Source organism: Lepidochelys olivacea (genome assembly GCF_965140295.1).
Source record: "Lepidochelys olivacea isolate rLepOli2 genome assembly, chromosome: 7".
In the NCBI taxonomy this organism is placed as follows: Eukaryota; Metazoa; Chordata; order Testudines; family Cheloniidae; genus Lepidochelys; species Lepidochelys olivacea.
Window position 1 is genome coordinate 72,372,601 of NC_140417.1, and position 17,316 is coordinate 72,389,916.

Below are 17,316 nucleotides of genomic sequence, written 5' to 3' on the forward strand. Positions count from 1 at the left end.
GTGAAATGGAAAAACACTTGGAGTGTAAATGTTGGCAGTTGTAAAATCTGTTTGCCTGAGGTTCCTATGAATAACGACAGAGACATTAAACAGGAAACTGGAGGCTTGCATTTAAGCAAGAGTCAAAACCTGACTAAATCCATGGGAAAGCAGACCTTGCAACTCAGGTTAGTCCCCAGTGCCATTTACATAAATTCCTTTCTCAGAATCTTAATTTCTATTAAGAATTAGCTGACCTTACTTCCCAAGGCTGCTGCCCCAGGGTACCATAGCATTACACCCCTCTGTGACAGGGAGTGATGGCTACTTTAGGTCTTAAGATGTTGCAGGAGCAGAGTGGAAGAGTTCCTTCTCTCATTAGTACATGCCCTTCTAATGTTTACAGCATATTTCTCCCAGCCAGTCATGGATTATCTAGGGCCCAATGGCCTGCGGCAGCTATCAATCTAGTAATCCATTCTGCTTTTTAATTGGATGGCCAACACCAATCAGATCCAGGTGATCTCCACTGGCATGCTGCAGTTAGAAAGCTGGAGTAAATAATATTTGACATTCACAAGCAATAATATGCTTTAGTGGCCATTTGCAGAAAAAATAAGTGTTCAAAGAAAAGAAAAATGACAGAACTGTGTCATGTGTGCTTGCAGATAAACGGAGACCACAGTATGGGGGAATTGACACAAGTGGTAAGTGGTGAGAGAAGGTGGAGGGCTTTCAAAAGGTAGGCTCTTTTTTAAAATAGCAATGCATCCAAAGAAAAACACAAAACAAGTTTTCAGCTACCAGTGGATTTTCCATGTTAGTGTTTGCCACTGCAGGTTAGCTGTGTCATCATGCAAATAGTGCTACCATCAGAGAGAGCAGATGCTTCCTTTAATAAAAATATGATGAATGAAAGGGTGAATTTCTTTGAGTTACATTAGATACACATGGCCTCCGGGCTATGGCATTTACTTTTTTTAAAAGGTCATAAACAAACAAGGAAGTAGGGGGCAATTCTAGAGAGGAGCAACCATTGATAGCATCCTGCCGATGTAGGAGTTCCACTGTGGGGCAGCCACTTCAACCTCCCTTTGATGTTATCTGGTTTTAAAAGATCAGCTCTGCATGAATATTTACATATGCAAAATAGGAATCTAAGGAAGACAAGCTACAGCAAAATATTTCACCATTCAATTAAAAGGCAAATTGTTATTCACTTTCAGCAAGCTTAATCTGTGATCCCTCATCACCCAGATAAGCAAACACTTTTTCAGGTGCTGTGATTTGCTGGCTACTTCCTGCTTTAATTTGGAATCACATTCCTATTTCTGCCACAGCACTTCTTAAAAGTAAGCAATAAAAACTAAGATTCCATTGCTACCTCTATAAGGAAATAACTTCCCTATATGTACTGGACCTCATTCCAGACTGATTCATTGGGGTAAGATTTAGATGAACAGCTACATGTAATGGTATTACATTTGGGCTTGATTGATGCAGATTTTAAAACAAGTTCTAGATAGACAGGCAAGATCTGCAGGGATGGTTGTTGCCTGCTAGATTAGAATCTAAAGCATTTTATAATCAAACACTTAAGCCTTGATGAGAAAATTTTATATATATATATATATATATATATATATATATATATATATATATATATATATATATATATATATATTCTTCTGTAATGAAGAAAATTGATTTTGAAATTCATTTACATTACGACTTTACAATAATCATTTCTTTCTCAGAGCTTTCATCTAGTGGGAATCTCAAAGTACTTTTACAAATTGATTGGGCAAGCATAGGACACACAGCATTTGTTGTTTAAATTTTTTCAGTTTTTTTTTAAATTAACGGTACTGTAGTATTTCCAACACTCGTTTTAAAGCAAAGTTGTGAATACCATAATACTGTTAATTGCTTGCCAATGGAAATTAAAGAATTTAATAGCCAACTGTATGTGCACTTGCAAACTAACACAGTTTATTAGTTAGACCCCTGCACAAAATCACTTTGCTCATCCTTCAAATTTATAGTAATCCTCTTTTTAAAAAATGCTGCAATTGATCAACACTGCTTAGCAACAGCACACAACAGGCAAAGAAGGTTTAGCTGGACTACTCTTTGCTACAATTTATTTTTAGTCTGTTACACTACCTTGGTAAATAGCCAATATTATACAATGTAAACATACTGGAAATCTCAACCCGTCTCAAATTTACCTGACATGATACATCACGATTGTAAATAATGAAGAGGACAAAGTTCTGATCATCAGATTTTTTTTATATTTTATTCCTACAAAAATCATGTAAACATTAGCATCCAAAAAAATCAAAATATGATGCATCAACTGCAAGTTTAAGAATGTGTCAAGAATATTTCAGCAATCCGTAAATTAATATATTCAGCTATTGGTACACATAACTGGATAAAAGCACCTCCTGACCAAGGTATTTAGGTGTAATAGCTGTAAAGTGAACAGAGGCACTCCGTCCCCCTAACCTGATTATAAGACCACACTCCAATCTAATAGACTGCCCACCATTGTTACATATTGATCATTCTATTTTGCAGCTAAAACAGTATAAATCAATTGTTAGGGTAGGAAGTTTAATAATTCTGTTTATTTGAACATATGTAGCAAACACCCCTATAAGAATGAAGAGAATAGAGCATTCCACAAACAGGTTTCTAGGAGAGTAAAATTCTAGCTTCCCTGACTGCAAGATTAGTCCATCAGCACTCTCCATTTCTCAATATTTTGAATTCAGCAACAGAAGCGCCTCTGGCTAGATAGTATGCTCCAGAAAGTATGGATGATGCTGATTGGGTGGGAAAGAAATTAAGATGTAGAGTGAATATTACACTGACCCAAAGTTATCCTTTTGGCTTTGATGGAACGTCCTGGACAGTTTAAATTTTCTCTCAGATTAGAAAGAGCCTGGGAATATAATGCTTTTAACAACTTCTTAACCGCGTGCTATGTTACTTCGAGTCTGTATAAGTAAATATAATCTTTATGCTGCACTCAACATTACATTGCAAGTGCCTTCACAGTATTCCCCCTTCAAAGACCAAGTAAATAAAGATACAGGAGATATTACTTTTAATTTTTCAGGTGACTATATATAAATTAAATGAATTCTGTATGGACAGGTGAAAAAGCAGAGAATTTATTAACTAAATTTCAAAGAATATATATATGGAGGAACATACATTAAAAGAACTGAGCTTGAATAAGTTGCTCTCTCTGCTCCACCATTATTTAATTCTCCAGGATTTTAAGAAAAAAACAAAACAAAAAAAATCATAGATGTGATCACATGGGTTGTCCTGGAAATTCTTGATACTACCAACATCTTATTCTTTGAATTGAATACACTATGGTACAGTCAGAAAATGAACGTGAGAAAATCATCTTATAGTTACAAATATTCTCCATTTTCATGGCTGAAGTAGACTTTCTGGTAATGACAAGAAATTCATTTGGTAGAGTTTGATCTACAAAACTGATTTTTTCCCCAAAGATGAACACAATGCTTGTTTTCACTAAGACTTATTTAAAAAAGGGGGAAGTTATGCCCAACTACAGGACTTGCTGCTGTATTTTCTTCCAGTTGTTTAGGCCAAATCCTGTTCACCTTTGCTATAAGTAGTAAGCTGAACAGGATTTGACATTTAGCTTCAATTTTCTGTACACATGTATGATCAGGTTGTGTTTATTATCAGCAATGCATTGGAGTCAAATCCTAAAACATGATCCTTAGAACAAAATGCCTGGAATAAGAGTTCACTATGAGCATTAACCTCTTATAGTCAGAATCTGAGCAATTCCTGGAACAGACATTTCCTTTAGCTCTAAAGCCACAGGTATAAATGAAGTAAAGGTTCTGAAATGCTATTCCAAGTCTCTTTATCGAGATTTCTTTTTCAATTTGCTCTTCAATGGATTTGGATGGACCAAAAGTACAACAGTTGGGAACTGCAGGGTTAAATCACCTATGCCATAATGTATTAAATTACAAGGAATGGTGATCTTTCCTAATTGAACCATGAGCATAACTGTGAAGATATTTTTACAGAGCGTCTGCACTAATCTTTTTTCAAGTCCCAAATTCCCCACTAGTTCAGCTCCAACAGTACGAGCAGCAGCAGGAGCTTTAATGTAGGCGCACCAGTATTTAAGCACCATGTTGTCTAAGCCCACTCAGAGATCTACCAGACATCATGCTGAAAACGTTGGTGGCCAACAGTGCTTTATCTACTCTACAGCTTTCAGTATTACTACCACCTGCGGAGCTTAACTGGTAGCAGCAGCAATAATGAGATTGGACCAAAAAAGCCTACTGGAGAGAAGGCCATACTTTCCACCTTGGGACTAAATTGCAGACTGCTTACCAGAGGCAAAACTTCCACTGAAATCAATAGAGTTTGGCCAGGATACATTCCTGGGATGTTATGCTACAGTTATGTTCCTGAAGCCTTGAAACTCATTCATACTTTTTATTTAATGTACAGCAGCAGCATTCATTTTGGACTCATGGAGATGGTAATAGCACAATTTCTACACTACTTCACGTGACATACCTCCACTGGTATCTCTTCCATACTTCAAATGGCACGCGCGCACACAGCTCCCACCAACAGTTGCTGTTTTAATGTTTTCTTTTTTGTAGGATGGAAAGATTTCTTGCCCACTGATGCCTAAGTAATTATCATATCCTCGTTTCATTTCTATTGTGTGCACATTTATACACATCTACATGTGTATATCTGTATATATTCTAGGTAGGGGATCATTGATATGCTGTTGTAAATCTAACAAATAACTGAATTCCAGCAATATTACAAATCACTGCAGCAAACTGAGTAATTTTAGATTCATCAGAATGTTTAAGAACTTGTTCACCGTTTTTATATAATACTTAGGACCTACTACAAATTTTTAAGAATGTAAGTAAACGATGTGAAATTGTTCCCTCTGCTTCCTCTAGTTTTAATGTTTTCTCTCTTTTTTCCTTATAACTCAGCCCCTCTTTTCCCTTTCCCAGTCTAACTTCCTGTTCTTCTCTCCTCAGAGTGCCAACACCAGAAGAGTAGTTGTGGGTGCTGCTTTAATTTTTGCTTCCCCAGAATCCTTGCAGTTTTTAAACTTTTACTTTTTATTTAAAACATATTTAAAATTGTGAAGTTTTAAAGCTGCAGAAATTAATAAATGAAAATTAAAGGCAAAAGTACCATGGCAGTTCCAGGGATGGACTGGAACTGTTAGAATTTCCAATGAAATGGATAATTACAGGCTTTCCTAACATCACGCCCATGAGTTACATGGCTGTGGGTTTACTAGTAATGATTTTATGTTGGAAATCTGTATATTTTATAGGTGCTCTTAAAGAGAGAGTTTTCACATAAACTGGTATTTGTTGATTCCAAAGGGTAACAAATATAGACCAAAATCTGCCGATGAACAAGACGACATGCAAATAGGATTTACAAAACAAACCCTTTATATATGTGGATGGATGGGCTTTATGTTGTATAAACAGAAAATCTCACCTCTGAAAGTTTGGTTTTAGGTTAGGAGAGTTTATAGGATTACAAATGCAGTATTATATACATTGATATTAAGTTAAGCCAGTCCATATATTATACCCAGCAATTCAATATATTAGGAGAGGAAAAAAATCCTCCTCATAAATTTTTATTTTAGTCATCAAAGCCCAATCCTTTCTCATCTTCATCGGTGGAATCTGCATAGGATTCAAGGGTATTATATAGGAAAGGGTAAAGCTTCACATCTGGTCCTGGAGTAGAACAGCTTCTGCATTCTTCATTATAATATCTGAGCAACAGCCTGTAAACATCCCCTTGAAAATGAAAAGAAATAAAATTAATAAAGTAATTCTAAAATTACTGCATCATACTATAAGTATGAATATATTCACAATCAACAACTGTGTACAGGCCAGAGGATCTGCATTTACATGGATTTCAGTGGCAAGGAACATTGTTTAGGGGCAGCAGCTCTTATTTCAGTGTGTAGGCTGGAAATGCAGACCAAGAGGGACTGTGTCAATCTGTGGTTTGCTAGCTAGTTGAAAACAAGGCTTTGGGTCCCACTCGACTTCTCAGTTCCTTGCACAAAATCCATTGCTTACACAACTGATTGCAAAAAAACTACCTGAACTCTGTGCTAGGAGTGTCACAGTAACTGTATGTATATACACTTTATAATTTTAAACAACAAAACCATTACAGAATGGATTATTTTTTCAACTGATTTGGAAAGACCTAAATTTAGAGTTCTGTTTCCCACAAAGAAGTTAGAGGTACTACTATCAGCAGGGCAATGAACGTAGCTTCTCCTGTATTGCCATTGGGACTCAAAGAGTCTGAATGACTTCAAATCCAGTTACTTAGGTGCATCAGGGCTTGTAGCATAGGGCTCATAATACCATACCAGAATAGTACGAGGAACAAAAATGTGGGTCCTATTTTTTTTTAAAGACAGAAAAGCATTTCAAATTCTATTTAGAGCTCTGGCAGGCCTTCAGTTACCATAAACTAACTAATATGATGGCACGTTTATTATCTACCACTTTTTCAGGAATAGCTTCTTGCATAGATCTGTAATGCTGAGGTTTTCTTCACTTAAATTCAGCACTTTTATGATCCTAGTGTCTACATTTCTTACTGTTCAACTTTCACACTGGAGAGGGATTTATTCCTCTTTATATTTCACAGTGGAGAGAGATTGTTTTATGCTTACCAACAGTTTGGCCCTTCTCAGTGAGAAAGGTGTGCATGTTGTAAATATCCCTCATCAGCTCAGCATCTCCAAAGGTAAAATAAACCACATCTCGCCCAGCCTCCGCAGCTGCAAGGATTTGTATTAAGGCTGCAGCAAAAAATAAATACATAAATAAATAAATAAATACATAAATAATTTTTTTTAAAAAGGGAGAGAGAACACAGGTAAATATAGAATAAGACAATTTATTATAGAAGTAGAGTAATTTGTGGTCTAAATTTAAGGTTGGGAGCTTTCACAACTAATAATCACACCACATGGTATTCTTCATCTGCAGATCTTAAAGCCCACTTTTTGAAAAACTGCAAGTATTATTCCACTTAAAACAAAAAACAACCAGAAACTGAAGCTCAGAGCAGTTAAGTACACAATAGGCCAGATTCTGTCCTCTTACATCAAGTTGTATCTTGATTTTCAAGTAGTTCCCTTGAAGTAAATGGGTCTATTCAAGTAGGACTCAATTATAAACTGGCTAATGTTCCTGCACTGTGGATTAAGAGAGCATCCCCCGCTCCCTTGTGTGAGCTGTCTGCGTTGTGGGTCACAAAGCCAGATAAGTGCAGAGCAACAACCATTGAGAAAATATGCCCTCTTCCATTCAGGTGGGCAGGGAGTGGATGGAGCCTTCGCTCCTCACCCAACATAAAACCTGGCACATCCGAGTGTAAACTATGCCAGGAAAAGGGTTAGTATAGATTCCTTCCCCCAAGAACACGGAGGAAGCAGGGACCAAATGTGAATCCCTCAGCCAGTGCAGATACACACTGTCCTTTACTCAATGCAGATTGCCAATCTAGCCTAGTAAACTACTGCTCAGCATGAATAAAGGGGGCTTATGTGACCCCTAGAGAGTCAGTGGGAGAGCATGTAATATAACCCAAGTTTCCGAAGTCCCAGTTTTATATTTTACCCACTGGATGACGCTGCCTCCACTGCTCTGACACAGGCTCCCTCTATGAGCTTGGGTATGTTATACTACTTAGTCTCCCTGTCTCCGTTTTTTTCATATGGAAAATAGGGAGACTACTTTCTTCCGAAGAGTAAAATGTGTAAGTATTCATGTTAAGGAACCATACTTAGCAAGTAGCGTGATAGGCACTTTATGTATTATTTAATCACGTTTAGCTCAATCAGCCTTACAATGTTCCAAACGATGGATCTCTATCAACTGCTGAATCTATGGAGGGTTACCATTATTTCTCGTCTCTAGAGATATACTTGTCTGAATGCTAATCTTTCCATTCACAATGTCCGTCAGGGATATTATCTACTCTATACTCACCAGGTAGAAGGTGGTGAAGAATTTTATTTTAAACAAAAATATGACATAGGGAATTGTCCTTGCAGTCACACCTGGCAGGGCAAAGCACACTAGTAAGGTGTTCATTGTTCAGCTAGGAGGACAAATTTAACATACTATGCTCTTTAATCAAAGGGCCCTTTTAAACCCAGAACTAAATTATTCATTACACTCATCACATACACAATCAATCTCAATTTGGGGATGATATTTTAATTAAAATATTGAACCAGCAGCCTGTGGATTTGGTAACACTTCAGTAGTTCTGTTTTATAAAGGGCCTAATGAACTAACCTGCATAGGAGAACTGAATCTAATGAATCTTCACATTTAGGCCAAATGAACTATGCAAATGCGCATTGCACTAGGAGCATGAGAAGGTACTCTGCAAATTGCTTTCCACCCGAGTTTTTACTTTTAATTGCTAAAAGTCTGTAAATTTGGCACTCATGAAAGCGAGGAACAAACAGCAGTGGCTTCAGTCAGACTTCCCGCCATACAACCCTTCCCTTTCCCTTCCCTCACCTCTATTAGGGCCTAGTCCAATGTCCTTTGAAGCTAATGGAAAAAACCTCCCTTTGGTTTCTCACTTTAGTTTTTTGAACAGATTTTTTCAGGTTAGAGAAGTTTTTATAAAAACAGTGATCTAGGTAGTTGAGAAGTACCTTGTCTCTCATGTAATCACAAATAACATACCCCATTAAAATACATTTTCGTAACACTATGACGATACTGAACATTTAGCATTTATTTTAGTTATCTCAGACCTTGCTCCTCCCTTTTAACTTGAACATACCGGAAAACTGGGTAAATATTTTAAAACAATCAGGAAAGAATTCCTTTCTGTACAAGAAGCATCACTTCAGATTATTCCCCCCAAATTAGCACAATGGAACCATGAATCCTAAGTGGAACCTTTTGGCAGTACTGCAATATAGGATTATGATATACTATTAGATTTTTCTAAAGAAAAAACTAAGTTGGCCTGGATAAAGTGTTCCAGTAGGAATCTACAGAATTAAGGGCAGATATACTTCATGGAACTATAGAAAAGACTGTAGAGGCCAAACAGCTCTAGTGCAAAGAAATTTAGAGGACATGGGAACAACACTGATGACTATGGCTGTTAGACTGTAGTAAGTCAGAGATCCACAGGATAATTGTATGCATATCCTTAACCTTTTCCAGTACATACATACAGTGCAATTCAGAAAAACAAACAAACAAAGCCCACTTCACAATACTAAAGCAGAATTTTTTGAAGGAGACAAAAAAGGGGCATTTCTATAAACAGCCAATTCTGTGGTGACTTTAAATCCGTTATAGCCTCACCTCAGGCTGATCACATTTGATACAAAGTAGAAATTAATCCAAATCAAAACCTTGCCTCCAAGCACCCCAATCTTTGGGAAGGTTTATGGATGTGGATCCAAACTTTGTAGCTCAGTTGTATCTCTAGCTGATAGACAGACAGACATTACCACATGTGTGTACACAGCCAGATAAACTCACCTTTTAAATATTCAAAATATCTATGCTCATAGCTTAAGATCATTGAAAACAGTCACAAACAAGCTGAAATCTACTTCAAAAAGTCTTATTTAGCCAACATAGCATTCCTCTATTTATAATCAGGAATAATTTTCTTTCTTTATACTGCAGTTTGTTGCGTTCTCAGGTCATTCACTGTGACCTTGATTCAGACTGTATTTTCAATACAATAGCTTTTCTTTAATGCGTGACACACAATCATGCTGGAGTGTGATTAAGGCTTCTAGAACAAATGTACTTTTTAAAAAAAAAATATATAAAATAACCAAGTTCTCCTGAAACATCTGCAGAATCTAGGGTGACCAGACAGCAAGTGTGAAAAATCAGGACAAGGGGTGGGGGGTAATAGGACCCTATATAAGAAAAAGACCCAAAAATTGGGACTGTCCCTATAAAATTGGGACGTCTGGTCACCCTAGCAGAATCTCTTGGTAGAACATTTGGAGATGAAGACTATTTTGCTTTTTTAATCTGTGAAAATGAATTCATATCTCGAACTTGAATCTTTGCATTTCTGAACACAAATAAAAACACTGGTCAACACCATACTAAAAAGGGTTATAAAAATACATATACAAAATATAGCCCCAAATGTCATATCAGTACACAAATTCTTCATTTCTAAAGTTGCTTTCTCACTGCCATATATTGTCAGATTTAAGACAGCCTGTAAAATCTATAATATCAGTTTCTTTTAGTTCATGAAAACTACAGATGACATTGATAATCTTACATGTATGTAATTCCTTCCATCACAAAGGATCCTAAAGCTCTTTACAAACTTTACCCGATAGACTTTTCTCCACCACTAAAAACTGAGCTACTACTGGGATGAAACCATTCCCAAATTTCATAGTGCAAACAATGGTATATAACATTTGAGGACAAGCGGAGAAAATATCTTTTGCACTTGAAATCATATAGGGAATTTGCCCAGGCAGAACGTAATAAGTAGTTTGAATTTGGCCAGGAATTACCACTTCAATTCTCAGGAAGAGAATCATGGGATTTTAAATGATCAGAAGTTGGTCAAGTTCTTAGTTTTGCCCCATGTTTTATTCAAAAAGGCTGTTTTAACCCTTCAAGTATCGTATCAGCACTGACTCAGGAAAAAAAAAGTCACATGCTGAATCATAATACCTCTTGTGCAGCACCTAGCTGTTCCCTAATTCTACCAACCAAGTACTGACACAGCCAAACCCCGGTTAGAGCCTGATCCAAATCTAGTTGACGTCTTTCCACCAATTTCAGTGGATCAGCCCCAAAGTTTAGAATATCTGATGGAAGCACAGCATAAGGTTAGAGCAGTGGTTCTTAAACTGTGGGTCAGGACCCCAAAGTGGGTCACGACCCCCTTTGAATGGGGTCATCAGTGCTGTCTTAGACTTGCTGTGGCCCAGGGCTGAGGCCCGAGCCCCACTACCCAGGGCCGAAGCCAAAGCCCGAGGGCTTCAGCCCTCAGTGGCAGGACTCAGGTTGCAGGGCCCCTGCATGGGGCTGAAACCCTTGAGCTTCAGCTTTGCCCCCCACACCCAGAGTGGTGGGCTCAGGCTTTGCCCACACCCCCTGGGCAGTGGGGCTTAGGCGGGCTCAGGTTTCAGTCCCCGCGCTCCTGGGGTGGTGAAGTAATTTTTGTTGTCAGAAGGGGGTCGTGGTGCAATGAAGTATGAGAACCCTTGGGTTAGAGGATACATTTGTATATTCTGATCTGTATTCTCAACACAGTAACTGCAGCAAAACCTGCTTTCAAGTGGTACTAAATTGAGAATTTCAGCTCTGAAAAATCATAGATAGATACAGAAAGTAAGGCAAATTCCACCAATAGGTAGAGAAAGAGGCTAGTTTTTTCTTGCCAGACTAGAGATAATTATAGCACTTGGCTTTCTGGAGATCAGGTTATAAACATTTTCTAACATCAATAGGCCACAACATTAGTGAACAAAAGCCAAATAAAATTAAACTTCTGTTCATATATTGTAACTGAAAAAAAAGCTTATTTATGCTTCATAACATAATTTATATTTCTTTAAACAAACACACTTATAATTCTGCCATGCCCTTATACGCTCACTCTCTCTGAGGTCCTCCTTTAATTTTCATCTACTCAACACTGATTTTTAAGGAAATGCCTCTCTCCTCAACAAATCTGCCGGGACAGTCCTACTGGTCACCCCCAGACTGGACCTCTGCGTGAAAGGTATTTTCAGTGTAGGACCATCAATGTAAAGTTCATGTCCACTGTTGGTGCAATCGTACCTTAGTCAAGTGATCATTATTTCTAGCAGAAACCCATACATTTTAGGATTACACTGGAATATTGCATTTCAGACTAAGGAGCTCTTATGCAAATTAAAACATTTATTAAAACTCCCTAACTTGAACTGTCCATCAAATATGATCACAGATTGCAGCAGATGTGGCTCTTTGTATTGATGGCCTGAACTTGGTAATCTATTTTATTTAATGGAAAACAAAAAACAGTTGTCACGAAATCAATGAGCACAGAGTGAAAAATAGGCTCTCGCTGAGTGTAACACATTTGGAAAGAAAACTAATGAAGCTGGCAGCCTGAAGATCATGATGCTTACATTTAGTTTCTAACATAACCACCTAAAATATTCACTAGGTCATAGTTATAAAACTAACTTTTGAAAATATTTTTTCACCCCGAACACCTTACAATAAGCAGCAAAATATTGCAGTTTCTGTTTAGATTTAAATTATGTTAAAATTATAACTATGCAGAACTAGATTTGGGGATCTACTAATCCAGAAACCAAACGAGTGCTTGATTTGCAGGTACCCACAAAGTGGGAAGCAGTCCCAAATTAATCCAGGACTTTGGGGTCTGCTGTAGGTTGAATGCCTTGATTAAGGACAGGGCAAGAGAAATTGAGGGATTTGGTTGCAAGGAAGGTCTCAAGAATACACTTTGCCTTTTAGGAAAGCAGAGATCAAGAGGCATTTACAGAGGCTTCAAAGGAAGCTATGTTTCCTGTCCTTTCCTGACGATGATGTCAAGTATGTTGCACAGGCAATTGGTGCCCTCAAAGTGGTAGGGGAGAAAATGGGGCATGTAGCAAAGCGAGACTCACCGGCACGGTGCTCCTGCCGGTGATCCTGGGAATTAGCTCGATTCCAGGCCTCCTCCTGGCCAGTGGCTCACCTGCCACTGGCCCTGGGTCCCTCCCAGGGAAATCCCCAACCCTCTAAACCTCAACTTGCCTCAGTGGCTACTGCCAGTCATCATCTAGCCCCCACTCACTGGGGCAGACTGCAGTCAGTAAACCACTCATCACTGGCAAGCGGGTTGGACCAGCTGCCTCTGCAGCCCCGTACCTCTGTAGGCCTTGCACAAAGCTGCAGCCTGGGGAGTTACCTGGCTGGAGCTCCCCAGCTCCTCTTGCCTTTCCCCAGCACTACTCTACCTCAGGTACCAGTGTGGGCAGCTAGGTCTTTCTCTCTCCACTGTTAGAGAGAGACTGCCCTGCCTTCTGGCCCTGAAGCTCTTTTATAGGGCCCAGCCTGGCCCTGATTGGCTGCCTTCCAGTCTTTTCCTATTGGCTTCCTGGGGCAGCTCTTTCCCAAGGATGGTTTTAACCCCTTCAGGGCTGGAGCAGGGTGACCGCCCCGCTACAGGGCATGAGCTCTCCTATAATGCAACTCATTCTTATCAGCCAACAATCTCCAATACAGTAACTTCCCACTTAACGTCCTCTCGCTTAACATTGTTTCGATCTTACATCCCTGTTCCATTACAGAACATGCTCCACTTAAAGTTGTGCAATGCTCCGCTATAACGACATTTTGCTGCCTGCTTTGTCCACACCTGGCAGCCCCCTATCAGCTCCCCTAAGCCCCACTCCCCCAGTGCCTCCCACCCACCGGCAGACCCTGTAGATCAGCCTCCTTCCCCCTGCCTCCTGCCCGTGGCAATCAGCTTGTTTGCAGCATTGAGGAGGCAGAAAGGAGGAGTGAGGAGGCAGTGTGCGGAATAAAGGGGGAGGAGATGGAGGGGGAGAAGAGGCGGGTTAAGGGTGGGTACTTGGGGGAAGGGTTGGAGTGGGTTGAGCCCCCCACCCCTGGTGCTTGCACAGTAGGGGAAGCTGCTGCTGAGCAACGTGCTTCTCCTAGCTTATGGCACCTTCAGTGTCCTTGCCTGCCTCACTGGCTGCAGTGCCAGTGGGCTGTGCCTGTGTGGGGTAAGGCGGGGGCACCTCCCATTGCTTCATACGCAATAATGATGTTCCCATTGCTTCATACTCAGCAGTGATGATTGTAATATTAAATTGTTTCTTTAAAATTGTTTAAAACTTATACCTGTATTAAACTGCTTGTTTAAAATGTATATAATGCCTTTTGTCTGGCAAAAAAAAATTTCCGTGGAACCTAACCCCCTCTCCCCGCCATTTACATTAATTCTTATGGGGAAATTGGATTCGCTTAACATCGTTTCGCTTAAAGTTGCATTTTTCAGGAACATAACTACAACGTTAAGTGAGGAGTTACTGTATTATACTTAACATTTTACATCTTTGGAGTGCTAGACAGATATTAACCCTTGCGTGGGGTAGATGGGCAGGTATCAACCCTGTTTTGCTCTGATTAGGAGTCTGCTTAAGGCAGTGGCCACTAATGATTTTTCTGTAAAAATCAGTGCAAACATACATTGGATAAACAAGAAAAGAATGAGAATAACTTGTAACAGATTAAAGAAACTGAGGGCGAGGCAAACTGTGGCAGCAAACTGTGCTTGCAAATAATTGCAGGCACTATTTTGCAACCAAAATGATTTGCTCCTGCATTTTAGGTAATTTAGGTATCTGAGGATTTGTGAGTAGAATTAGGTAATTAAGACAGTTTTGTGGGCCCATAAATAAAGGTCCACTTAAGATCGGGCTCAAAGTTTGGCCCAGAGAGGTTTGGCCCAAAGCCACAGAGTGTGCCAGTGACAGCAACGATTTAAAACTCAAATTCTTGACTCCCATTCCCATGCTCATTCCATTTGACCTTGCCTGTCAAAACAGAATTACAGCCTCCTCCCACTATAATGTGCAAAATACATGAATTTAAGAACAAGCATGTTCCTTTTTGGATTAGTATTACAGATGGTTTTAGTACTACTCCAGCCCTTGGCCAGCAGTTTGCTATGAAAACTCATTTCAATTTTTGGGACTTTTAAAGAGGGAGGAATAAAAACTTATTTCCTTCTCAACCAAAGTCTCCAAGCACCTAAAATAGAAAGCTTACTCCAACTTGACATTTGATTTGATTCATTCTGTCCTTAAAACACTGCTATTATTTACCTTTCAATCTGGAATCCCCACCGAAGGCACCACATCCCCAGTTTCCTGTGGCTACTGCTGAAAGATGCTGAGGGGGAACAGCTGGTCGAGCAAAGCCACAGTATGCCTGCAATCAGACAAAAAGTGTATCAGCAGAGGAGGTTTTTGACAGTAGTTCTGCTGTTATATTCTTCAGCTTAGTGTTAGATAACAGTAATCAACATTTTTATTCTACTGTTTTCTGGTAAACTAAAATTCAATATAGCTTCAGGCTGGCTTAAAAGTGAAAGTTCACACACTAGTTTGTTGGCAAATGAGCAATGATAGGCAATGGAAACATTTAAAGTGAAAATCAGATAGGAAAACAAAATCCTAGTTATTTCCCCAGGACTAATGAGGAGCAGGGAATCCCTCATGCCCTAGGTAGAATTCCAAGAATACCTGTAAAACAATGTCTTTCATTCCATAAAACCCTAAGGCACTTTACATATTTAAACGTAATGTGTATTCTATATCGAGTGAAAGCTCACTTGGTCCACTTGAAACCTTTCCGGTGAAATAGCTACACTATGCTAAAGTTGAGCAAAGAAAGAGGATACTTGTAGTCAGTTGAAACTTGAGAGCGTATTTAGGTAAATAGGAATTTCTTAAACGGAATGTGGCTGAGACCCTGGGATTAACCCTACTTGTATGGAAAATGCCATGGTCTCTTTAAATTACCATACTGGTCAGGCCCTAGTTTTTGTGTCTCATCTGAAAGCAGTACAGTACTAGGACACATCATGCTGGGGCTTCAGTTCAGTATCTACTCAGAGGGAAGAGTACTACCTCCCAAACCACATTATGCAGGTTGCTTAGAGGGCTTCCATCCAAGCACAGGTATTTATAGTTTTTCTGCATAATCCCCTTTACCCTATGCAACTCCTGCTGCCCTAGGCCCTGCATAACTGTCACCTTCAAGGATAAGGAACAGGTTTCAGAGTAACAGCCGTGTTAGTCTGTATTCGCAAAAAGAAAAGGAGGACTTGTGGCACCTTAGAGACTAACCAATTTATTTGAGCATGAGCTTTCGTGAGCTACAGCTCACTTCATTTCTGGCTTTCACAAAACTAAAGGTTAGATTAGCTATAGGTTTAAAATGGTATATCTTTTCTTACTGTGCCTCTCTCATATACCAATACTATAAAGTTAATAAAATTCTGTCCTTTTTATATTTTTAAGGTTTTTGTTTAGGTCTTTTGACCACCCAATTGTTTCTCATAAAGGTGTAAAATCTCTTCTCACCAGTTAAGCAATCAGAATTGACAGAGAGCATGACCCAGAAAGGACCAACTTGTGATTTACCAGCTATCATAGCAAAGACAAAAGAAACTCATCTGAGCCAAGTAAACAGAATTACCTTACAAGAAAAGGAGACAAATTTCCAGCACTAAATGAAATGTAATGAAGCATTTTTGTGATTGCTTGTGAAGTGAAAACTTGAAAGGCCTATCACTGATCCACACATGAAATATTATGAGACCATTACAGTAGGTTAAACCACTATGTAACAGCAGGACAAATCTGTCCCATGTTCTTTAAAGCCTTGAAACTGAGAATAAAATACACAAAGCCATCTTAAAATACAGGTCTTATATAATATTAAGTGAGGGAAGGAGGAGGAAAACCTGACATAGTCACTCACAAATCCTGAATAAAGAAAGATGCTTCTACAAAAGACCCAGGGGGGGCAAAAGGGCAAATCTCTCCTTGAAATGTTTACAAAGGTATAAAAATTTATTGAACGCACTGTCTGGTACGGATTAGTAAACTCGGTTTTTTTTGTCCCCATGTAGTCTGTAAATTCTGACAGATATTAGTTATGATTTGGCAGTACACCATTATTCAAAGTTTAAAACAGAGAGCTTACACAATGGTTCACAAATTACCTGTTCTATCAGATGCATGTGGCTTTTTAAAATCTCTCTCAAGTCAGAAATATTGGTGTGCTCAATGACTGGAGCAGGTTTGTGAAAAATGACAGCACCTAGCAAACCATTACACAGCTGTGTGGAAAATAAGCCTCCCCAGATGAAAGAACTGGATCTGTATTGGAACAAGACAGCCATTTTGTTTCTGTGTTTGTTTATTTGCAGGAAGGAGTGGGACATGTATTTTCTTCGTGTACTTCAAAAATACATGGAGACCATGGAAACTGCCTTTATATTCTCTCACTGTCCTATTTAAACAACAGATAGAAGAGCTCCAGAACTAGCAAGCTGAGTGCCTGGAGTACCTCTCTGCTCCACAATGACCCTTATAGCCAATATAAGGGTGGAACTGTCTTCGTCATAAAATATCTCAAATTTCTAAACAGTGATAAGTGATGCTCTACTGGA

The 17,316-nt window shown here is 39.0% G+C and overlaps 1 protein-coding gene across 6 annotated transcripts in view; it reads right to left on the minus strand.

Moving 5' to 3' along the window:
- Positions 1 to 4,480: 4,480 nt before the first annotated feature.
- The window catches only part of PARG (poly(ADP-ribose) glycohydrolase), a 126,400-nt gene continuing 113,564 nt past the window's right edge, over positions 4,481 to 17,316 (minus strand). For all 6 annotated transcript variants that reach the window (XM_084633595.1, XM_084633594.1, XM_084633592.1 and 3 more), the window contains 3 exons: positions 14,960 to 15,065; positions 6,761 to 6,889; positions 4,481 to 5,858 (listed from right to left, as the gene is read on the minus strand). In XM_084633595.1, coding sequence (XP_084489721.1) covers positions 5,698 to 5,858; positions 6,761 to 6,889; positions 14,960 to 15,065 — 396 coding nt within the window. In that variant the 3' untranslated portion in view covers positions 4,481 to 5,697. The remainder of the gene's footprint in view (positions 5,859 to 6,760; positions 6,890 to 14,959; positions 15,066 to 17,316) is intronic.